The following is a 24,577-nucleotide window of genomic DNA, read 5'->3' as shown; positions in this document are numbered from 1 at the left end:
TGTGTGTAGTGCACACACGCAGTATGTGTGTAGTGCACACACGCAGTATGTGTGTGTGCACACACGCAGTATGTGTGTGTGCACACACGCAGTATGTGTGTAGTGCACACACGCAGTATGTGTGTAGTGCACACACGCAGTATGTGTGTAGTGCACACACGCAGTATGTGTGTAGTGCACACACGCAGTATGTGTGTAGTGCACACACGCAGTATGTGTGTAGTGCACACACGCAGTATGTGTGTAGTGCACACACGCAGTATGTGTGTGTGCACACACCAGTATGTGTGTAGTGCACACACGACAGTATGTGTGTAGTGCACACACGCAGTATGTGTGTAGTGCACACACGCAGTATGTGTGTAGTGCACACACGCAGTATGTGTGTAGTACACACACGCAGTATGTGTGTAGTGCACACACGCAGTATGTGTGTAGTGCACACACGCAGTATGTGTGTAGTGCACACACGCAGTATGTGTGTAGTGCACACACGCAGTATGTGTGTAGTGCACACACGCAGTATGTGTGTAGTGCACACACGCAGTATGTGTGTAGTGCACACACGCAGTATGTGTGTAGTGCACACACGCAGTATGTGTGTAGTGCACACACGCAGTATGTGTGTAGTGCACACACGCAGTATGTGTGTAGTGCACACACGCAGTATGTGTGTAGTGCACACACGCAGTATGTGGTAGTGCACACACGCAGTATGTGTGTAGTGCACACACGCAGTATGTGTGTAGTGCACACACGCAGTATGTGTGTAGTGCACACACGCAGTATGTGTGTAGTGCACACACGCAGTATGTGTGTAGTGCACACACGCAGTATGTGTGTAGTGCACACACGCAGTATGTGTGTAGTGCACACACGCAGTATGTGTGTAGTGCACACACGCAGTATGTGTGTAGTGCACACACGCAGTATGTGTGTAGTGCACACACGCAGTATGTGTGTAGTGCACACACGCAGTATGTGTGTAGTGCACACACGCAGTATGTGTGTAGTGCACACACGCAGTATGTGTGTAGTGCACACACGCAGTATGTGTGTAGTGCACACACGCAGTATGTGTGTACTGCACACACGCAGTATGTGTGTAGTGCACACACGCAGTATGTGTGTACAACACACACGCAGTATGTGTGTAGTGCACACACACAGTATGTGTGTAGTGCACACACGCAGTATGTGTGTAGTGCACACACGCAGTATGTGTGTAGTGCACACACACAGTATGTGTGTAGTACACACACGCAGTATGTGTGTAGTGCACACACGCAGTATGTGTGTAGTGCACACACGCAGTATGTGTGTAGTGCACACACGCAGTATGTGTGTACAACACACACGCAGTATGTGTGTAGTGCACACACGCAGTATGTGTGTAGTGCACACACGCAGTATGTGTGTAGTGCACACACGCAGTATGTGTGTAGTGCACACACGCAGTATGTGTGTACAACACATACTGTGTGTAGTGCACACACGCAGTATGTGTGTAGTGCACACACACAGTATGTGTGTAGTGCACACACGCAGTATGTGTGTAGTGCACACACACAGTATGTGTGTAGTGCACACACACAGTATGTGTGTAGTGCACACACACAGTATGTGTGTAGTGCACACACACAGTATGTGTGTAGTGCACACACGCAGTATGTGTGTAGTACACACACACAGTATGTGTGTAGTGCACACACACAGTATGTGTGTAGTGCACACACACAGTATGTGTGTAGTGCACACACGCAGTATGTGTGTAGTGCACACACGCAGTATGTGTGTAGTACACACACACAGTATGTGTGTACAACACACACGCAGTATGTGTGCACTACACACACGCAGTATGTGTGTAGTACACACACACAGTATGTGTGTAGCACACACACACGCAGTATGTGTGTACTACACACACGCAGTATGTGTGTACAACACACACGCAGTATGTGTGCACTACACACACGCAGTATGTGTGTACTACACACACGCAGTATGTGTGTAGAACACACACGCAGTATGTGTGTACTACACACACGCAGTATGTGTGTACAACACACACGCAGTATGTGTGCACTACACACATACTGCGTGTGTAGTGCACACACGCAGTATGTGTGTAGTGCACGCAGCCCACGCGCCGCATTTGCACATTGATGGCTTAATTAGTTTATGGGGAATTAATTCCGTTCTTAACGGCCCCTTCTCGCGGGCGACGTCGCTTTCATCGAATGAATCGCGGCGAGTTTACGACCGCGTGCCCGGCGGCCCCGGCGTCGCTCGGCTTCGTGGGCGGGCCACGAGATCCGTGCGCCCCTCGCACTCGTTCTCGCGGGCCCGCGAGTGGCCTGGGGAGGGATGGCGGCCGTTGACGGCGAGTGGGTTCGTGAACCCGTCCGTGCGGATCTTTGCGTGTTGGTGCTTGGATCGGGGGGGGGGGGGGCTGCCTGAGAATGCTAGGTGTTATAGGCTGGGGCTGCGAGGTGGTCAGATGATGGGAGTCCGTATCGAAGCTTGATTCTTGAATCTGTCTGTGCGGAGCTTTGAGCATTGATCAGCCCAATCCGCGTATGGGCCGTGGGATTTTCTCCGGGTTATTCACTTTCCTCCCAGATGAAGGCAAAAAGAAAAACGCTCGAGAATGGAATCTGACAAACATCCCAACGTGGCAGGATCCTCCCGATCACGAGTCCAGAGACTCGTGGGTGGAGTCGGCTGTCAGGTCGACACGTGGATCTGACGCCGCTGTGGCTGCTGCGTTCACAGACCCCTGTCCCTAAGTCCAGTCCATGTTCAAGTCCAGGCTGAAGCGCCTGATCCTCTCCTCTGCCTGTGACCCAATCCTTTACGGAATCCTTCTTCAACCCTAGATCAACCTCAGGATCACCCGCACCGACTGCCAAATCCTCCAAGGATTCTGCCTCCGTTTATTTATTCAAATTTTTTTTCTGAACCACAGCCAACGAATAGCATTACTCTTGTATTACTTCAATAACTATCACCATCATTGTCATCATACGCAATGATCTCTCCACTGCTGGATGAAAGTCCTTGCCCCTTAAGTCGTCACCATATCTCTGCGGTCCGGTGATTGAACAATCACTGTAGCTCCCGCACGCCAGCAGACCTGGTCGTCCAGCCTGCCCATTGGACCACGGCGAACTGGAGCGCGTTCCATCCTTTGGCCGCCACTCCGGCGTTAGCCTCGTCCGTCATTTCTGCCTGAGAAATGTCAGAGGATTTACAAAAAACGGAGCTGCTGACGGGAGGGGGGGGGGGTGCGGAGTGACGCGTTAACATGCGACCACATTTCGAGGTCATTCAATTCGATGTAAACCACAAAGGCGGCGTCGGCGCGGAGGCTCACTTGCTTGACCGTAGTGCTCAGCTTGCCTTGTTTGGGCGCCGGCCCCCTCGGTCCACGGAGAGGCTGCAGCGGCGAGACGGCAGAGAGAGAGAGAGGGGAGGGAGAGTGTCGCTCTATCGCCAACACCGCTGTTGTTTGAGCAAATTATGGTAATAGACCGAGATCCCCGCTCGGGGCTCGAGGTGACGCTCGCTCGGGGTTGAGGGGTGGGGTGCTGGCTGAGTGTGAGCAGTGACTTTTCATCTCACCCCGTGTTCACGGGGCCATATTTTATTGCCGGAGCCTAAAATTCTCATTTGAAGTCTGGTCCCTCCGTCCGCAGTCTTTTATTCACTTGACTTTATTTATGCTTCACTGTTTACCTCCTCAAAGAGGCTGGTTGGGGTGTAGGGAGGGGGAAGGGGGAGGGGGTACCAGCGGGGAGGATCCTGGGGATACGGGGAAGAGCGAGGCGGTGAGAGAGTGGAGCAGGTTTGCAAAATGTGAATTATTAAAAAAGTAATGTTTAGTAATAATGCCAGCTGCAGCAAAACATAAACATCTATTCGGATGGAATAGGCTCTTTGGAAAGGGTATCGCGTCACATGCAATGTGAACTTCTCTGCGGTGGTGCTGCAATGTTTAATCTTGTGTCACATCCTCGTGTGGACAGTAATGATGGTTTACAGAGATTTATTTCTGTTGATAATATATTGGGGGGGGGGGGCGGTTGTAGGGGGTTGTGGTTCCCCCCACCCAAGACAGCTTCCAACAATTTGTTGGTGGGAAGACAAATGGGTGTGCATTGTTCCACCAAATGCGTGGTGCAAAACGCCTTGGCTCTGGTGAGTTGTGTTGGTGGGAAAACCCGCAAGTCATCGCTGTCAGCAGCCACGATCTATTCACCGCTGGACGAAGGCCTCCCTATAAACCGTCACCATCTCTCACGATCCCGCGAATTCAACACTCCATCTCCGCGATGCGCGTGCGGCCACGCGCGCATCTTCCCGGGTTCCCTGGCTGCCACTCACTCAGTCGATAGTCCCGAACGCCACTCGAAGACATTACCCCGCGAACCTCCCGACTCGCGCGGTTGGCTACGTGCGGTGCAAACGAAGTTCAACGTGCAAACGTTCACGCTTAAGTTGCTCCACCAAAAATACCGGAGCCAATGCTCGTTTTGCCAGTGCGCCGACTGTTTGTAATGTGGAAAGAAATTACCAGCTTCTTGGCTTCGGCTGCAAGCAGCCAAGTTGCGTGAAACAGCTCCGAGAGAAATGTCTAAGTCCCACCGCTGATTTTGTTTTGTTAAGGAGATGTAATCGCGAAACGTGCAAACTAACTTCCAGTGCCGTGAGAACACGAGGGCGGTGTTGGATAAAATGTTTGTAAACTGGTTCACACGCGCTCTAAATATTCTAATGCGCATATGCGCCGTCGTGTTTAATGAATTGGGGCCGGTCATGGGTGAATTATGCAAATGTTAGCGAATGTTCAAGAGGGGGCGAGAAAAGCTGAAGTCTGGCACTGATAATATTTGGCGTACACGCGGCTGCATGCAGATGCACAGACAGCACCTTTGGGGAAATCCACTGCTGGACGAACGCCTCCCCCCAACGTCCATCGATCAAAAGTCACGAAACACAAAACTCTCCAAGCTTATTGGCAGCGAGCGAAGGGCGCGATCGGCAGGCAGTAAATAAATGAAAAGTATCGACAGTCGTGACCGCGATCTCCCTGCCGAGAATCACATCGCGTCCTCTCGAGAACACTCATGTCAGAGACGCGGAGGAGGATGAGACGGAGTAGGTGTAAGGAGCAGGGGGAGGAGGGTGGCGGTGGTGTAAGGAGGATGAGGTGGGGGCGGATGAGGGTTAGCGGTGTAACGAGCCGGAGAAGGGGAGGAGGAGGAGGAGGGATGAAGAGAGGGGAGAGTGGCGGTGAATGAAGCCGGAGAAGCAGGATGAGGGAAGAGAGAGGTGGCGGTGTAAAGATGAGGGCGGTAGAGGGAAGTACGACGTCCAGGCAATCTCCTGCTCTAATGAGCATCGAGAATGCCGTTTTCTTCGAGTGCAGCCGCGAGCCAGTAAAGTTGGCTCCCTCGCAGAATGCTTCTCATCTGTTCGGCCCCCAGAGGGATGATGGACTGAGTGGACCCCCTCCGACCAGGATCTGAACTCGCAGCCTCCCGATTGCTGCGAGCCGATAACTTCCACCGCTGAACCCACCTGGCCGATCGGAGAGGTTCGAATGGGGGGGGGGGGGTTAGGAGGAGGAAGAGGCTGGTGTGGTGTAGGAGGAGGATGATGATATGAAGAGGTATGAATGGGGGAATAAGAGAGATAAATGGGGAGCGGTGGTGCAGCGGTTAGCGCTACGCTGCGTACGAGTCCGGCGACCCGAGTTCGATTATGTCAGCCGGTCCTGGAGCTCCCCTAGGTCGACTCAGCCTCAAATGAGCACCCAGTGCGGTGTGTAAACATAACCACTCGGGAGACAACGGCGGCCGAGCGTGGTGCTCGCCACCAACCCCCTCGTGTGCCGTGCCGGCCTTCATGGGTGCTACTCGCTAACAGCACTTGCCCCTACAGAATGCTCAGGCTATACGGGGGAACTTTGTCTTTGGGGAGTGGGGGGGGTTGACTGGAGGGTGACGTCAGTGGGCGAGAGCACGTGGTTGTCGAAGGAAGAGGGAGTGCGGGGGCGTGTGGTGAATGGACGGTGGTGGGTGTGGGGGAGGGGCAATCAGCGCTGTGTGGGGGGGGGGGGTTGTGGGGCAAGTGCCTCGGTAATTGACGAGACCGATTGACGAACTCGCCGCCAGAGAAGAAGCCACGGCTAATTAATTGCGCTAAAATTTATGGGAGGGCGAAATCGCTTCTCCTCTTTTCTTCCCCTCCTCGCCGCCCGGAGCTCCACGCGTCACCAGCAGAGCCCCCCTCGATTCCTGGGCTCGGATCACGGGGGGGGGAGGGGGGGCTGCCTCTCTCTTTCTCTCTCCCGCTCTCTCCACAACTCTCCCTCGCACGTTCACTCTCTCGCTCTCTCTCCCCACTCTCTCGTTGACGTTGGTGGTGGCTGTCGTTGTTGTTGGTGGTGGTACTGTCAAGGGTAATGATGGATCAGTTGATGATAATGATGTTCTTGTGTTTGAAGATAATGACGCCAATGTTCGTGCTGTTGCTAATATTATTGTTGTTGTGGATGTTATTTGTTGTTGTTGTTGCAGCTACGCCCTGACTGTGCAGGAGTCGTACGCGCACCCCTACGACCAGGTGTACTACACGCGCTGCACAGACATCCTAAACTGGTTCAAGTGCACGAGACACAGGTGTGTGCGCCCACGTGACCCCGTGGGGGGTGGGGGCTAGCTCCTCCACCATTTAACGTTGGTGTGCCCCCCCCGCCCCGTTACACCCCCCCCCCCCCACAGCTACCTGTCCATATAAAATACCGCCTATGCATCAATATCATAATCTCCCCCATATATAGCCTCGAACAGACTGTTGGGGCAAGTGCTGTGAGCGTGCACCTATGAAGGCCCGCACGGCACACCAGGGGGTTGGGTAGCCTTCGTCTCCCCAATGTGTATGTTTCACACACCGTACCAGGTATTCGTTTAAGGCTGAGTCGACCTAATGGAGGCCCAGGACGAGTTAAAATACTCGCGATTGTTGTTGGTCGCGAGCCTGCATTGAACTCGGGCCGCCGGGTTCATAGCGCAGTGACAGAACCACTACACGCCATCGCTCCCCTTTCTCTATCTCACACAAACAAAATAAAACACTCCAACACACACACACACCTCTGTCCGTCACACGCCCGCAAGCACGCTCCACACATTCACAATCGATGGAACAACACGGGCGATTGGGTGGTGGTGGTGGTGGGAAGAGTCGTCGATGCTGGAGGAGTCGATGCCGTGTCTCGTGCCGCCTCCGCGAGTGCTCACAATGGGCATTGATTATCGCGCAATTGCGGGGCCCAAATTAGCGCCTCTCCCGAGCGCGGAGCGCCACCACATTCATTATATTTACAGCCGCCGCTCTTAAAGCACGCTTCGCGAGCCATAACGAGCCCACGCTTTTGTAGTCAAGGGGGTTGGCGGACCACCCAGGGATTTACATAATCGCCATCTTAATTATGTATTATTCGTTAAATATATATATACAGGCTTTCCACTTTCCGACAAGAATGCGGGTATTGAGATGGTCAAAAGGGTCTCGTAGAGATGTTATATTATTTTGTTATTCCCCAACCAGGCGACTGCCCATTAATGTGCTACGTTAATATATACATTATCATTATTATCAATTACATTTGATCAACACTACTTCTTACCCATGTACTATTCGCGTCGTCCGATAAACATTCGTTTCATGTTTCGATTTAAAGCTTTCGTGACTGCAGGGATTCATCTTCTTTTTATTATTTTATTACTTCCCTTCTACGTGACTTTACCGAAAGAACCAAGAAGATGATTCGTTTCATGGTAGAGATGGAGCGATGAAATTAGTTTGTGTGCACGTGCTGGGTGGATCGATTGTTGTTGGATCGCCGGGATCATGGCTTGTGGTGGCGGCTTGGGGAGGGAGGCCTTCATTCAGCAGTGGATCGACCCTGGCTGAACGCAGCGATGATGATGATGACGACGATGGAGAGATCCGCTCGTCCGGCGTTTGAATTTGAGGCTTAGGCGAGTAGAGGCTCCGCTTTATTAACTCCACATTCAAATTCCTGCAATGAACGAGAAGCCTATAGGAATTGAGTCTCCTGGCTTGGTATGAGCGGGAACGTTTCGACGACTTTGTTTGATCCCCGTGAAACGTAAATGCTTTTAAATTACATCCAGTGCCACCGCGAAAATTTTATATAATTGGAATTGTAGTTTCGCGTTTAATTTTCTCGTCTATGTATTATTAGTCGTGGGGATGTTTGGTTTTATTACGAGGTGGATGATTCCGGGTCCATTGTGCATGCGATGATACGCGGCTTGCCCGCACTCACTCCACTGCTATGGAGGCAGAAACGAGGGTTTGTCGATCACACACGGATGTTGTGAAACTGCCGAAGAGGCGCCATCAAACCCTGGGCTCGCCAGGAGAAGTAGGCACAGCAAGTTGACTCGGTCGCCTTTTTCTTTCCATCTCTACGGGGATAGAGGGTTGCCCCCTCGCGCGCGTGGGTTTTCTCCCGGTGGCTTTCCGGGACGAATGAGTCGTTGTGAATGTACCGAGTGAATGTCAGGTCCCCTTTGAAACCAAACGCACGCAACGCGGAACAATCGTTGAGCGTCGCTGCGCAGATGTTAGTGAGTAAAATAACTCCTGCCCGCATTCGTCACTCCACATAGAACATCGCATCCGTCGGGAGGGCAGCTTTATCAGCAGCATTGGTTTCATAAAAGCAAACTCGGCGCCAGTTCGACATTCAGCGTCTCATCAGCAGCAGAGTCGGGCTTTGCTTGAGTCAATGCTGGTGAACTGCCCAGATGTTCGTAGGCAAGGGACCTCTCGGTTCGGTGTGGCTCCTCGTTCGACGCACGACTCAACAGCACGTGACGCAGAATAATCATAACGCATCATTGTAGAGAATGCCAAGAATAGAATAAATAATACCCCTTTACCGTATTTGTCTCCACAGATATCGCCTAAAAAACGTTCAGTCTCAATGGGTTTGTGGTCTGGGTTGCATAACGTTGATGGTGTTGTTCACGTTGGTGACACCATCGTCTCTGCTCAAACTCACAAGCCCCCCCGCAGGCTGCGAGACCCTAGCCAGATGATTGGCAGGACACACCAAGTGAGTGGAGGGGTTCTGGCCGCTGTGTGTGGACTTTGTGGCGGCGATAGCTCCACGCTTGAGTGGGGGGGTTTCTGCCTCTCCTCGGGAGGTTTCCTCCGCTCATCCACGCGGTCCGAGCTCGCTTGGGGAATTTCAGCGAAGAGGGGCGGCCGGGGGGCTGATCCGTGTCGTGTGCGGGGGTCATCTGCTCAGAGGACCGCCCTTCTGTTCTGAGCGGCTGCGCGCGGGTTCTGGGCGACCTCCCCTAGGTCGACTCAGCCTTAAATTAGTACCTGGTGCGGTGTGTAAAGCATCGCCACAGGGAAGACAAAGGCGGCCTGGCGTGGTGCTGACCACCCACCCCATCGTGTTCCGTTGCGGTCTTCATAGGTGCTCGCTAACATCACTTGCCTCCAACAATCTGTTAAAGCCTACACGGGGGATCTTTGTCTTTGTGTGTGTGTCCGCGGAAGGTCTTTCTTTGTCCGTGCCTTCGCAGACACACCTCCGTGTTGCTGTGTGCCCTCCTGCCTCTGTTCACGCGCGCGTTCGTGTGCAGTGAGAGTCACACAGTGGGTGGGGGGGGGGCAGCCACGCCGTGACACTCGCCAATCGCGCCCTTCACAGCTCCTGCTGCCCATGCTCTGCGCGCCCGTGGCTCGCGCGTGAGCCCACGTGTGTCTCTGTGCGTGTGAGCCCGCGTGTGTGGGGAGCGGTGGCGCAGCGGTTGGCGCTACGCTGCGCTACGAACTCGGCGAGCCGATTTAGATTCCCGTTCAAGGCCACCAGCACCAATGACGATTATCTGAACAGGTCCTGGGCCTCTCCTAGGTCGACTCGGCCTCAAATTAGTAGCTGATGCGGTGTGTAAACATCGCCAATAGGGAGACAAAGGCGGTCGGGCGTGGTTGTGAGTCGCTATGTTGCGGAGAGTTCTGCCGTTGTCTGTAGTTTGTGTGTGTGTTCATTCGCATGTGTGTGTGTGTTCATTCGCATGTGTGTGTTCATTCGCATGTGTGTGTTTCATTCGCATGTGTGTGTGTGTTCATTCGCATGTGTGTGTGTTCTAACACGATGTGGGCTGCACTGTCGATGTGTGTATTGTGTTGCGTAACCACGTTTCAGCAGCAGTGGTGGCAGTGCCTCTAGATCGAGTGGCTGGCGTGGATTTTACACACCAGCACTTTGCTTGCTACACCTCCCCCCCGTGTGTGGGCTGAAATTAAAATAGGGGCTACATTAACAGCACTCGGGCAAACATTGTATGACAACTTAAGTGATCCTTGAATTTGTGTGTGTGTGTACGTGTGTACGTGTCTGTGTGTTTGTGTGTGTGTGTACGTGTCTGTGTGTTCGTGTGTGTGTACGTGTGTGTATACGTGTGTGTGTACGAGTGTGTGTATGTGTCTGTGTGTTCATGTGTGTGTACGTGGGTGTACGTGTACGTGTGTGTGTACGTGTGTGTGTACGTTTGTGTGTGTACATGTGTGTGGTGTTTACAGTGTGTGTGTTGTTCGTGTGTGTGTGTACGTGTGTGTGTGTACATGTGTGTGGTGTTACGTGTGTGTGTGTGTAGTGTGGTGTGTGTGTACGTGTGTGTGTGTGTGTACGTGTGTGTGTGTACGTGTGTGTGTGTACGCGTGTGTGTGTACGTGTGTGTGTACGTGTGTGTGCGTCCGTGCGTTTGCTGCGCCAGGGTCAGCTACCGCACCGCCTACCGCCGCGGAGTGCGCACCATGTACCGCAGGCGCGCGCAGTGCTGCCCCGGACACGACGAGAGCGCCGACGGATGCGTCCGTAAGGCTCAGCAGGGACACGCAGCAACAACAACAACAACACAAACAACAACACAAACAACAACACAAACAACAACAACACAAACAACAACACAAACAACAACACGCAACAACAACAACAACAAAAACAACAACACAAACAACAACACAAACAACACACTCGCACAAAAGACAAAGCTCCCCCCGTGCAGCCATAGCTGGCTGCTGTTGGGGCAAGTGCTGTTCGCGAGCACCTATGAAAGTCGGCACGGCAAACTAGGGGGTGGGTGACCAGCACCACGCACGGCCGCCTTTGTCTCCCTAGTCGCGATGATTACACTCGGCACCAAGTATTAATTTGAGGCCGAGTCGACCTAAGAGAGGCCCAGGACCGCTTCAGGTTACCGTCACTGGTATTGGCCGTGAGCGGGAATCAAACTCGGGTGGCCGGGTTCGTAGCGTCGTGCACGAACCCGCTGCGCCACCGCTCCCCCACAAAATCACACACAGTCACACACAGTACACACACAGTCACACACAGACACAAACACAGTCACACACAGTCACACACAGACACAAAACACAGTCACACACAGTCACACACAGACACACAGACACAAAACACAGTCACACACACTCTCACAGACACTCTCACACACACTCTCACACCACACTCTCACACACACTCTCACACACACTCTCACAACACAGTCACACACACCGTCACACACACAGTCACACACACAGTCACACACACACACACACACACACACACTCACAACACACACTCACAACACACACTCACACACAAAGATCCCCCGTATAGCCTTAACAGACTGTAGGGGCAAGTGCTGTTAGCGAGCACCTATGAAGGCCGGAACGGTACACGAGGGGGTGGGTGGCCAGCACCACGCCCGACCGCCTTTGTCTCCCCAGTGGCGATGTTTACACACCGCACCAGGTACTCATTTCAGGCTGAGTCGACCTAGGGGAGGCCCAGGACCGGTTCAGATAATCTTCACTGGTGTTGGCCGTGAGCGGGAATCGAACCCGTGTCTCCGGGTTCATAGCGCAGCGCGCTAACCGCTGCACTACCGCTCCCCACACACAGTCACACACACATACAGTCACACACACACAGTTACACATACAGTCACACACACACAGTCACAACACAGTCACACACGAGCCACTTGTGCATTGGGGCGCACCGAACAGGTGCTCGCTAACAGGAGGAGGTCTTGATAGTTGATGCGGGCTAAGTGGCCGCCGTGGGGGGTGATGTATTTGCACATTTTGCTCAATTACTCTCGGACGGGCTCTCTCTTTCTCCCTCTCTCTGGCGACTGCGTTTGCTTGCTGGGTATGCGAGTGACTCACCGTGCCGCCGATGGCGACAATACCACACAAATGCAATCGGCGCGCTGATGCTCACGACGGAGTCAACTTGGAATATGATTGTCTCCGGGGAGAGAAAAAAAACCAGGCACCCGCATTGTCATCATCGTCATCATGGATCTCAGTGATTGTTCAAACCGTCAGCAACTCGTTAGCACGAGCCTTTGTAATGTGAGCGATTCGAGTGTCACTTTGATCATTATGTTCATATCAATAATACTCTCGCATACAATGCCATCGACATTGTGATCATGCGCATCATCAGCACCTCATCAGCATCAGTCGTATTATTATCCGGAGCGTGATCAGCGGTGTCAGCATCAAACGTTCACACACGCACGCACGCGCACACATGCACACGCGCACACACATGCACGCGCGCACACACGCACACGCACACACACGCACACACCATGATCAACGCTCCACGCGCACAGTTAACACGCGACCATATATGACCGCAAATGAACAATATCGTAACTTTAGATGACGTTTTGGGTCATGACCCTCCTCCATCATAGCAGAGGGATCAATGACCAACATCGAGGCATGGTGAAGATAGAAACAAACGTGACCCCCCCCCTCCTCATCCTCATCTCCACGCCCCCCACGTGCGCCGCCTTTGTCTCCCAGCAATGTCGCCGCCGCTGCTGCCGCTGCCGCTGCTGCCTCGTCTCCCATTGTTCCCGGGTGCCGACACGGGGGACGCAGGTTGCGAGCCCCCCGGTGGTTCACTGCTCAGCCCAGAACCCCGGGTCATCCCGAGACACCAAGAATTGTCTGTTGCCAGGGAAACAAGCAGAGCGGCGGCGGCGGTGGTGGTGATGGGGTGTGATATTGGGGTAGGGGATGTTGTTTATTTGTGTGATGGTGCCAGCTGAAGCAGAAGGTTGCTTTTGTTTGGAGCGGGGGGGGGTGTGTGGAATCGGTGGTGGTGGGGGGGGTAGAGTAGGGGGGGGGGTAGAGTAGGGGGGGGGGTAGGATGGCATAATCGTGGGGGGGGGGGGGGGGGCTGTGGTTTCTGTCGCGAGTCGGGGCTGCCGCTGCCGCCGCTGCCGCCGCCGCCGCCGCTGCCGCCGCCGCCGCTGCTGCTGCTGCTACTACTGCTGCTGCACTCGTGAGGGTTCATCTCGGGAAGAAGGCGCGGGCTGATTTGCCTCGAGGTGTCACGCGACGGCGCGCGTCTTATGGTGTGTGTGTGTGTGTCAGGGTTTGTTAGGGTGTGTGTGTGTCAGAGTGTGTGTGTGTGTTAGGGTGCGTGTGTGTGTCAGGGTGTGTTAGTGTGCGTGTGTGTGTCAGGGTGTGTTAGGGTGTGTGTGTGTCAGGGTGTGTCTGTCAGGGTGTGTTAGGGTTCGTGTGTGCGTGTGTCAGGGTATGTTAGGGTGTGTGTCAAGGTGTGTGTGTGTGTCAAGGTGTGTGTGTGTGTGTGTGTCAGGGTATGTGTGTGTGGCACCTGGGTCTGCCCCGTGACCTCCTACCAGCGGGCGTTCGACACTTCACGTGGCCTCAATGTGCACATAGCCTGGCACAAGCGTCGTGGTGACGTCACCGCTACTTAGTGGCGAATGGCGGTTGTTGTTGTTGTGTGCGGAACGGCGGCGTTGTGATTGTCGCGCTGCGCTACGAACCCCGCGACCCGAGTTTAAATTCCCGCTCAAGGCCACCCAACACCGCTGACGAATAGCTGGACCTCCCCTAGGTCGACTCAGTCTCAAATGAGCACCACAATCATCCACTCGTCACAGGACATATGCCCGCGGGCCTCCGCGACGCACCACGCATTGCGAGCAGTGTGGAACCCGTGACTGCGTGAATCGCGATTTTGCTGAATCCGCCGAGGTGCGAGTGAATGCGGAGCATCTCGGCACGCGAATGCCCCCCCTCCCCTCCCCTAGTGACCACGCACAGAGTCTCTCGCAAGGTCAGCAGCCCGTGGCAGCTCCCCGCTTGGTAATGACCGCTGTAATTACAATATTAATGAGGCTGTGTGGAGAGAGTTAATATTGAGAGACGCGACTGAGGAAGGGATCAGCGTGGGTTTTGGCTGCTGGTGATGGTGCTAGGAGGGCGAGGGAGTGAGGGAGCAGGGGGCGAAGCTGCCCATACGTTGCCACAACCGCAGAGCCAAACACTCCCGAGTTTGAGTCCTCGTCGCCGGGGTTTGAGTCGGGTGCCGCGTGACCGCTCGTTCGCGTGCTGAGACTCCGACCCCGCGTCCGATCTCGCTCAGAAGCTCAGCAGGTGTTGAGGTTGTTCAGCCGCACTCATGTGAAGGCTGCCTGCGAATGCCACGTGGAGTACAATTGCAAATGTGTAGGAAATGTGTAGAACGTTAACCTCCTCGTATGCGTGGCGCGTTTTCTCCGTGGTCCACGACTTTAATGTGGCTCTCAAGAGTTGCAAGTTGAAGGTACCAGCCCGGTACCATCGGGCTGGGAACCATCGTATTCATATTGCGTTTGTACCTAGCCAATGTCAGACTGACTGTCATGTGCCAATCTCATAGCAGTGTGTGGGTAAGTGCGCCCCCTACTGTGTCAATCATGAAGGTTGTTTGAATTTTTATTTTATTGGGGGGACGGGGACATTTCTGAGAAGAATCTCTGCCGCAGTCGTTCTCTGACACGCGGAGTTCAAGGTTCAAGTCGATTTCGTGCAACGACGGAGAACTCAGGAGAGTGAGGCCGGTTCTCGTTTGTGCACCAGTGACCCGGGTCACCAATGTGGCACAAAGCAAAAGAAAACCCAATAAAATAAGGGACAGCAATGAGGCACGTGACAAATCAGCACACACACGCGAAACAAGCCCGTCGACATGAGAAATAGAACATAAATCAACGTTAGATTAAAGATGGATGTTAAATTCCCTGCAGCGTGCATCGACTCGGGCAGATTCTTTTTTAGACGGATCATAGCACAATTGCGAGTTACAGAGACATTAAACATACGTAGGGTGACTATCGTACCAATATGTAAACAGATAAGAATGTCAAAAGCAATTGCAAGTGATCATTTGTCGTAATTATCCTCGACTTAATCACACTGGTCTACAATTTGTTTAGACGTTGTCTGCTTCAGAGATTAAATGTGCTGTTTACTATGGATTGTGATGTGCTGAATTCAAATATGACAATTAAAACAGCCGATTGGCTACTGTTCCAAAGATATTGAATTTCTTACATTTTACGTCTATGTATATTGTGTCGACAGATAGTTTTACTCATAAATTGTAAACCTAGGTTTTTCATGTGTTATGGTTTCTTTACACGATAACATGTTACCTGTCCTGTTCATGTAACACTTTAAAATCATCAAAAATGTTATATAAGTAAAATGTATTATGAAGCAAAAGGCAAAACACTATTATGTTTTTTTCAGTACATAGTTTAGTCCTTATTCAGTGTCTACTTTGCGCTTCTTGGCTTGTCTCTTGTATTCATTAAATGGATCATCTCTTGTCACTGTCCAGCAATAGTCTGCAAGCATTGATGGGCTCCATTTGCCCTGATAGCGTTTTTCCATTGTTGCAATGTCCTGGTGAAATCACTCGCTATGCTCTTCGCTCACTGCAGTTCGGTGGGAAAAAAATCTAGATGAGATTGCAAAAAAATATCTTTAGTGACATGTTGCTACCAAGGCTTTTGTTTGCCTTGAGGTTTTCCACCAACTCCCTGTAGTTGTCTGCCTTGTTGTTTCCGAGAAAATGTGTTGCCACCAGCTGGAAGTCTTTCCTTGCCACACAGTTTACTGTCAAATGTGTAGTGATTCCAACTGTGTCGCAGACGTTATTCTTCAGAGGCAACATATTCATTGTAACACGTACATACAAAGGGGTAACTGCCCCTTTATCAGATACAGCCTGGGGTAGTGACCACCCAGCTAACTACACTATACGTAAGAGTTACAGCTACGAAGGGTCGGACCATCACTCGGGTCCCCGGCCACGTGTTGATGCCTCGTGGGACGTAGAGCTTCCAGCTTGTAGACGTGGAGCTTCCAGCTTGTAGACGTGGAGCTTCCAGCTTGTAGAATGCAGCGACCCCGGTCCCTCTCAGGGACCCACCTTATATCCTCCCGGGTCGGGGCTGGCTCCGCCCTCAGCCCTGCCCGCCTTCTCGAGCGTGTTAGGCCCCTCTCGATCCCCCTCGCGAGCTCTCCCCGGACACGTGATCACCTCCTAGCCCCCCCACCTGGGGCCTTCTCTGTGGATACTCCAGATCACGTGTCTACGGGGTCAACCAGAGTGCCATGGCCCGGGGCAACCCTGTCCCTGGGCTGACACTCTCCCACTCCCCCTTGTGGGAGCCCGCACTACACGCCATGCGTGGTGCCCGCGCTATCCCAGTGCTCACCAAGCCCCGCTAGGGATGGTACTCCACCCTCCTACGGGGTGTACGCGATGACGGTGCATCGCACGCCGTGCTATGCTGAAGCCGGCATCACACAGCAAGCTACGTGGTGCTGTCCGCGACGTCAGAACATCGCACGCCACTGCCCTCCCGGGCCGGCACCATACAGTGACATCCCTAATGTCGCTACAAATGCATCATCTCGAAGAAGTTCCCGAATCTGAGGACCAACAAAGACACCTTCCTTTATCTTAGCTTCACTTAACCTTGGAAAATTTCCACGGAGGTACTTGAAAGCTGCTTGTGTTGTGTCCATGGCTTAGACAAAGTTCTTCATCAGACCCAGCTTGATGTGTATGGGTGGTAACAACATCTTCCTTGATTCAACAAGTGGTGGATGCTGAACACTTTTCCTCCCAGGCTCCAATGACTGTCGGAGTGGACAATCTATCTTGATGTAGTGAGAATCTCTCGCACGACTATCCCATTCGCAGATAAAGCAGCAGCAGTACTTTGTGTGTCCAGTCTGCAGACCAAGCAAGAGAGCAACGACCTTCAAGTCGCCACAAAGCTGCCACTCATGTTGGTCATAGTTTATGCACCTCAAAAGATGTTTAATGTTACTATAGGTTTCCTTCATATGGACTACATGACCAAATTGAATTGATGGCAAAACATTGCTATTATGCAGCAATCAGCTTTAAGACTCATCTTCGATGAATCAATGAACAGTCTCCACTCATCTGGATCATGAACGCTGTTGAGGGCTGCTATCATACCATCGATGTTGTTGCAGGCTACAAGATCACCTTCCATAAAGAAGAATGGAACAATATCCTTTTGACGGGCATGGAACATGGAAACCCAAACATCACCTGCCCGGAGATTCCACTGCTGCAGTCTGGAGCCCAACAGCTCTGCCTTACTCTTGGGTAGTTCCAAATCCCTGACAAGGTCTTGCAGTTCACCTTGTGTTATGAGGTGTGGTTCAGAGGAGGAAGATGGGACAAAATCTGGGTCATGTGACCTTGATGGTTCAGGACCAGAAGTTTCATCCTCTCCCTCGTCTGATTCAAGTGAGAATGATTCTGGTGCATCAGGAACCGGCAGTCCTTCTCAGTGGGGTACTGGGCGAATAGCTGATGGATGTTTGGATAATGCACAGTCCACTGTTTATTCTTTGACACACCTCTCCCAACTGGAGGCGCCATGCAGAAGTAACAATTGATAATATGATCTGTTGGCTCTCTCCAAATCATTGGCACTGCAAAAGGCATCGATTTCCTTTTCCTGTTCAACCACTGGCGAAGATTTGTTGCACAAGTGTTGCAGCATATGTGTGGGGCCCACATCTTGTCCTGATCTCCAATTTTGCAGCCAAAATAAAGGTGATAGGCTTTCTTAACCATAGTGGTTATACTGCGCTTTTGTGATGCAAAAGTAACTTCACCACAAACATAGCAGAAGTTATCTGCTTTGTTCACACAAGAACAAGGCATCTCTGCTCACTTTGGCTAAACATAAATGCGTCCCCTTTGCAAACTAATACACTGACAAATAAGAGAGCACGACGCTGTATGATTTCTAGAGCTGATATAGGGCAATTTTTTTCAGCAGAAGGATGTAAGCCTCGTTATGATTGCATCATCCATGTCTTCATGGAATAGCATGATGCAAATTATATCATGTATGATGCAATAACAGGTTCAGATTCCATCATTCATTGTTTTGCTCAAAAAGCAAGTACTGTCCAAACCAGTCATAGATGTATTCATAGATCCAGTCAAAGATGTATTTTGGTCATTTCTAATTTACATTGAGATCTCTTCTCTTTAAAACTCACTTATCCTCCGCCATTCCCAAGTCAAGGGTCGTAGATATGTTACTGGGTCGTATATACTGACCCCGTAATATATCTTGAAAACTATAGCCAATCATTCAGTGACCCAGAATGAGTAAAGTTGGACGACATTTATTTCGGAAGCATTTTGGCTGCAGACCAGTGTTATCAGTCATCGTCACGGTAATCATTGTCATCATCGTCTTCATCATCTTCATAATCCTGATCATTGTCATCATAGCCATCATCATCATCCTGATAACCATTGTCATAATAAGCATCGTGATGGTCTTCAATATTATACAACGATATATGTCAAATGCGGAGACGTACGGGACTACTCACGGTGATATCCCCGAAAAGATTCACCGTCTCGTGACATGATGCCTAGAGCACAATGGGAACGAACTGGAGAGAATACCAAGCGAATCTAGACAAATGCCACTTCCTACCCACCCACCATACCTAGACCCTCACAATCCTACCTGCCACGCCGACCCTGCCGACCTGCCGCCTGTCAGCAGGGCTGAAGACAGCGGCACGCGCTTAGTCGTGGCAGTAGGATGGCTCCTTGACCGATGCTGTGGGTTTGCCGGGTCGTCTTTCAAGGTCACGCGTGGCCGCTGAGGCCGGAGGGGTAGTCCTTGAGCCTGGGCCACGTCCATGGAACGTTACCTACCTGGCATGGATGCAAAGAGAAACGTGGATATTTAGTTTGCAAAAATATTACGACTGTTAAAAATGTGTAATGAAGGTTTCCAGCAGCCTCGTGCATGCGCTGCGTGTACGCGTTGTGTGTAGGCACGAGAAAAGCGATGGTTGTTGTTGTTGTTATGTTGCTTCTCCGCGTGATAAACCGCGTTGTGCGTTCTGCCCCCCCCCCCGCACACACTACATCACCAACACGGCCACCCCCCAAACAAACAACATCACTTACTTACACTTACTACACCTTCACACACACACCTCACTCTACACAACTGCCACACACTCTGACACACACCCTCACGCCTTGCCACATACACTCCACCCACCCTCCTCCCGCCGCCTCCCCCGCGTTCACCCTCCCACTGCCCCCCCCTGCACCCCCCCCCCCTCCGCAGCGCTGTGCCGAGGCGAGTGCGTGCACGGGACGTGCGTGGCACCGGACGCGTGCCTGTGCGAGCCCGGCTGGGGAGGGGCCGACTGCTCCAGCGGTGCGTGCTCAACTTGCACGCACACACGGCCGCCTTTGTCTCCCCAGTACTGTAATCACGTTTAGGTTGAGTCGCCCTAGGGGGGGGGGGAGGCAAAGGACCCGGGGTTTGAAACCACTCCGCCGCGCACGGTGTTAGCCGTGGCCGCGAATCGAACTCGGCTGTACGGATTCGCCAGGGTGGTTCACCACCTCTCCCCTCCGCAGAGACACCGACGCAGAGACACCGACGCTTTAGCTGGGAGCAGGGGAAGGAAAGGGAGGAGAGAGGGGTCTCTGAGAGAATAGAGGACTCGTCCCTGAATATCGTCCGCCAGAGATCTCCCCCACGCCCCCCATCTATCCTCCCCTCCTCCCCACCCCTTTCACTCCCCCCAACCCCCTCTTTACCCACCCCTTCTCCTCCCTCCCAACGTTGATCCCACCTAAAGCGGCTGTCAAAGGAAGATGTAAAATAAATAATAGTGCCCGGGTAATTTATAGGCTCAGTGGGCTGTCGCTACAAAGAGATGCGATGCTGAGAATGCCTCGAGACGGAAGAGCCCTCTCGCTGGATCCCAGTGGATAAACTATATTGGCACATCGCCATTAACCAGAATAACAACGACCACGACGAGATGCAAAACCATGCTCTTAAGTGAGCCTCCATTTTTGCTCAGGGCTTGGACTGCACAACGAACTGAAACCCGCAGACGCCCGCCATGAAGCAGGGTCCATACTCCAGCGATCCGGTTGCACGCATTGGCTGCCTGCACCTGGGTCGCTTATACGTGGACGTTTCTTGCAACCAGTTGCGAGGAGTTGCGCAATCGGTTGCTGCTCACGGTCAGAGACAACAGACTCGACTTTCAATAATTGATCTGCTCGACGATTTGTAACGGCGGCCTCCATCGCCACGTGCTTGCCCGTTTGCGCAGCTGTGATTGGCCGTCACAATTCTGAATGTAGCATTGCATTTCCACTTTGTTTGCTCCGATGTGGACAAAGCATCTGCAGGCGAGTGAGTTGCGCGCGCGATGATTTCAAGAGCGATTTGGTTGCTCCGCCGATTGCCCAGGGTTTTCTTGCCGCCGACGTCATCTTGCATGTACCAAGCCTGGCACGCAGGGACCACGCGAGTGCTCACGTGTCGCTCTTAGTAGCGCCACCGCATGCTCTATTGTATCCAGAACGCACACACACACACACGCCCGAGTCTCTGGGTTAGTTTACAAGAGGACCTTGGAGGTCGTTCATTTGCAGCCGCTGCTCACGGAGCCTGGGGGAGGGAAGAACCCAGTAGCAGCGAGAGTGTGGTGGTGGTGTGTGGTGGTGTAGTGGTGGTGGTGGTAGCAGCGAGTTGTGGTGGTAGCAGCGAGTTGTGGTGGTGGAGTGGTGGTGGTGTCTAGTGGTGGTGGTGTCTGGTGGTGGTGGAGTTGTGGCGGTGGAGTGGTGGTGGTGTCTGGTGGTGGTGTCTGGTGGTGGTGGAGTGGTGGTGGTGGTGTCTGGTGGTGGTGGAGTTGTGGTGGTGGAGTGGTGGTGGTGGTGTCTGGTGGTGGTAGCAGCGAGTTGTGGTGGTGGAGTGGTGGTGGTGTCCGGTGGTGGTGGAGTTGTGGTGGTGGAGTGGTGGTGGTGTCTGGTGGTGGTGTCTGGTGGTGGTGGAGTGGTGGTGGTGGTGTCTGGTGGTGGAGTGGTGCTCGTTTCTGCTGTTTACGTCTGGTGGTGGTGGAGTTGTGGTGGTGTCTGGTATGGTGGAGTGGTGGTGGTGGTGTCTGGTGGTGGAGTGGTGGTGGTGGTGGTGGTGGTGGAGTGGTGGTGGTGTTTGTTGTCGTGGTGGAAGCATCAACGGCTTTGGCCACAATGCCGTCTTGATCCTGATCGGCATTGACATGTCTCGGCAATTTAATATTAATGCATTAATACGAGAATTAATAATTAACTTCACATTATATTGCGAGGTTATTCATTCAGGAAAGCATCACTGATTGTTTGACGGTGGTGATGGTGTTGATAGTGATCCTGATAACGTTGTGTATGACGACGATGATGGCGGAGACGGTGATGATGATGTCGATTATGGTGACGAATTGTAATATGTTGATGGCGACGATGACGATGATGATGGGGATCATGTTGGGTGATGAAGAATGATGATGATGGACTGAGTTGATCCCCGACTGAGATTTGACCTCATGACCCCGCAGACTGTGAGCCGGTGTCCCCCGTGCGGATTAACCGCCACGTGACGGGCACGTGATGAGCTCGCCTCCCCGTGTCCCCGATTCCCCCCCCCCCCATCACCCCCCCCCTTCTCATTCACAGCCCCCCACCCACCTCTCCTTCTCCAACGCCGCCGCCACCCACCTTGACCCCCCTTTCGACCCCCATTTCAAAGAACCGCCCCCCCCTCTCCCTCGTTCCCCCACCTCCTGCCCCCCCCCCCCGCCCGCCGTCGCAAACTCACCTTGACCCCCATTCCACAGAACCATCTCCCCCCCCTTCTTCCCTCCCTCCCCCCATCCCCACTTAGTTTTTGGACATACGGTACGTGCATGCATAGAGACAAAGATAAAGATCCCCCGTATAGCCTCAGCAGACTGTTGGGGCAAGTGCTGTTAGCGAGCAGCACCTATGAAGGCCGGCACGGGGGTGGGTGGCCGTCACCACGCCCGGGCCGCCTTTGTCTCCCCAGTAGCGATGTTCACGCAACCGTATCGACGACTCATTTGAGGCTGAGTCGACCTAGGGGAGGCCCAGGACCGGTTCAGATAATCGTCGCTGGTGTTGGCCGTGAGCCGGATCACGCCCTGCTCCCCCGCCCCCCTCCCCTCCCCCCCCAGGCTGCCCCAGCGACCGCTGGGGTCCCCACTGCACCCACCGCTGTCAGTGTCTGAACGGGGCTCGGTGTAACCCCTTGACGGGGGTCTGCGACTGCGCCCCCGGCTTCCGGGGAGCCCAGTGCGGGGAGCCGTGCCCCCCGGGGACGTACGGACCGAGCTGCCTCGTGCCGTGCCGCTGTCACAACGGGGCCACGTGCCACCCTGCCACGGGACAGTGCGTGTGCCAGCCTGGGTTCACCGCGCCGCTGTGAGGAATCGTCGCTTACAATTGACTCGACGGTGGAACATGAATCAATCGTTCGTTCGTTTATTTTTATGTTTGCCGTCTCTTCTTCGCACGGTTGCTCTTCCCAATTGTGCCATCGTGTTAATCATCCCATCGGTGGATGAAGAACGGCTATGGTTTACCATCGTCGTCGTCATTCTTTTGAGAAGCCATCTGAGTAGCCACTTTGTGATGCCGTCTTGATGATGCCATCTGAGATGCCATCCGAGGGACCACGTTATGATGCCATCACATTCCCGCACGCCCTGCCGTAAGAGAGAACTGTCGCTCTTCGCACGATCACCCGCTTAATTCCTCCATAACAGAGGTGGTTGGGGTTAGATCGCGTAAATGTATAAATGTGCCGTTAAAGCCCGCCACCACCCGACACAGCCAAATAGTAAGGGTTGTCACGTAAACAGAACGTGGTCAATTCGTCACGAGTACAGCGCTAACCGGTGTGTTGGAGAGCCAAACCACAACATTTACAATCTGAGTTCGACGTTTCGCCAGTATTTACAACTAACTTCATCAGGCGACAGCCAGATGCAGATCGGCAGGTCGTTGGTTTCATTTACGCCTCACTTTGCTGATGAGACACTGCATGCCGAAAACCGGTCCAGGGTTTCGCTCGTTGCTTTTGAATGAATTCTGCTGAAATGGTGCACTCCCAGAAGGCCGTGCGGCTGATGGAATGTGTAAGACGTACCTTGATATATTGACCACGTGGAGTGACGCGTCGTTTGCTTATATGCTTCTCTGTTCGTCTCAGAGCTGCAATTATCCAAGTTGGGTCACGGTTTCGCAAACCACAGTCATCGCCACCCACCATCACGCTGCGCCTCTCATCGCTTACCAATTCCCTTCCCATTCTACAACGAATTAACGCTTTCCACGCTCCACGCTCCACGCTCCACGCTGCACGCGCCCCATGATTGTTAAACACAGCCCGCGTGACACGCAATGCCATTGACGCTGTCTGCGTCACGCGGAACACGTGAACGCGCGCGCGCACACTGAAATCTCAGTCTTAGTTTGAATTGGCTCATAACGTAGACATGCTTGTTTAGGACCGGAGTTTTGGAATCGCTGGGTCAGGTCTATGTCGACATGGATGCCGTGACGGCAGGAATTGCGGCTGGGCCGTCACGCGACCATTCTCTCTGCCTCTCTCTGCCTCTCTCGCTGCTGTCAGCTCTTTGCTTTCACCGTCCATAGCTCGCGACGGGACGTGGGGTGGGGGGTCGCTTTAAGCCTCATGGCGTTTCCCATCTCTTGGGAGCGGGTGGGAGACCCCCCGCGAGCATGAGGCGGATGGGTGGGCGTTGATCCGATATCAAATTGGAGCGGGGTGGCTTTGAAGGATTCAGGGAAAGCGCCACTCCGCCACCAGAGCCGTCCCTAGGGTACGACGAATCGGGGAGATTGCCCCGGGCCCCTCGCTCAGGGGGGGGGGCGTTTGGACGGTACGTCAGATGTAATACTTCCGGTGTGAATTGCCCCGGGCCCTGCATCCCCCCTATGGACCGCCCTGCCCGCCACCCGCAGGCGATAGCGCGGCGCCCCGAGGCGAGCGTGATTGGTTGAATGGTTTCCACGTGGAGACGTAAATAACGGCCACCATCATCAGCTGGTCGCCGGTTCGATTTCCCGGCGCAAGTTTATTCAATCCCTGCCCTCCACCCTCTCCCCGCTACTACCCCACCACAGTTCGTCCATGGGCAGAGTCGTGCTTGGTGGGGTAAAGTGTGGGTACACCGACCCCTATAACATTCCAAAATTACCCGCAAATTA

General features: G+C 53.2%; 1 protein-coding gene across 1 annotated transcript in view; it reads left to right on the top strand.

Moving 5' to 3' along the window:
• LOC133346752 (multiple epidermal growth factor-like domains protein 11) overlaps positions 1-24,577 on the top strand; it is a 104,913-nt gene that overhangs the window by 27,731 nt on the left and 52,605 nt on the right. The window contains 4 exon segments of the mRNA XM_061558603.1: positions 6,588-6,689; positions 10,839-10,939; positions 19,608-19,700; positions 22,519-22,765. Of these exon segments, the coding sequence (XP_061414587.1) occupies positions 6,588-6,689; positions 10,839-10,939; positions 19,608-19,700; positions 22,519-22,765 (543 nt within the window).

This window comes from Lethenteron reissneri, chromosome 24 (genome assembly GCF_015708825.2).
Source record: "Lethenteron reissneri isolate LAM-NWPU_2019-01 chromosome 24, ASM1570882v1, whole genome shotgun sequence".
Lineage (NCBI taxonomy): Eukaryota > Metazoa > Chordata > Hyperoartia > Petromyzontiformes > Petromyzontidae > Lethenteron > Lethenteron reissneri.
This window is presented reverse-complemented; position numbering and strand designations above follow the sequence as displayed.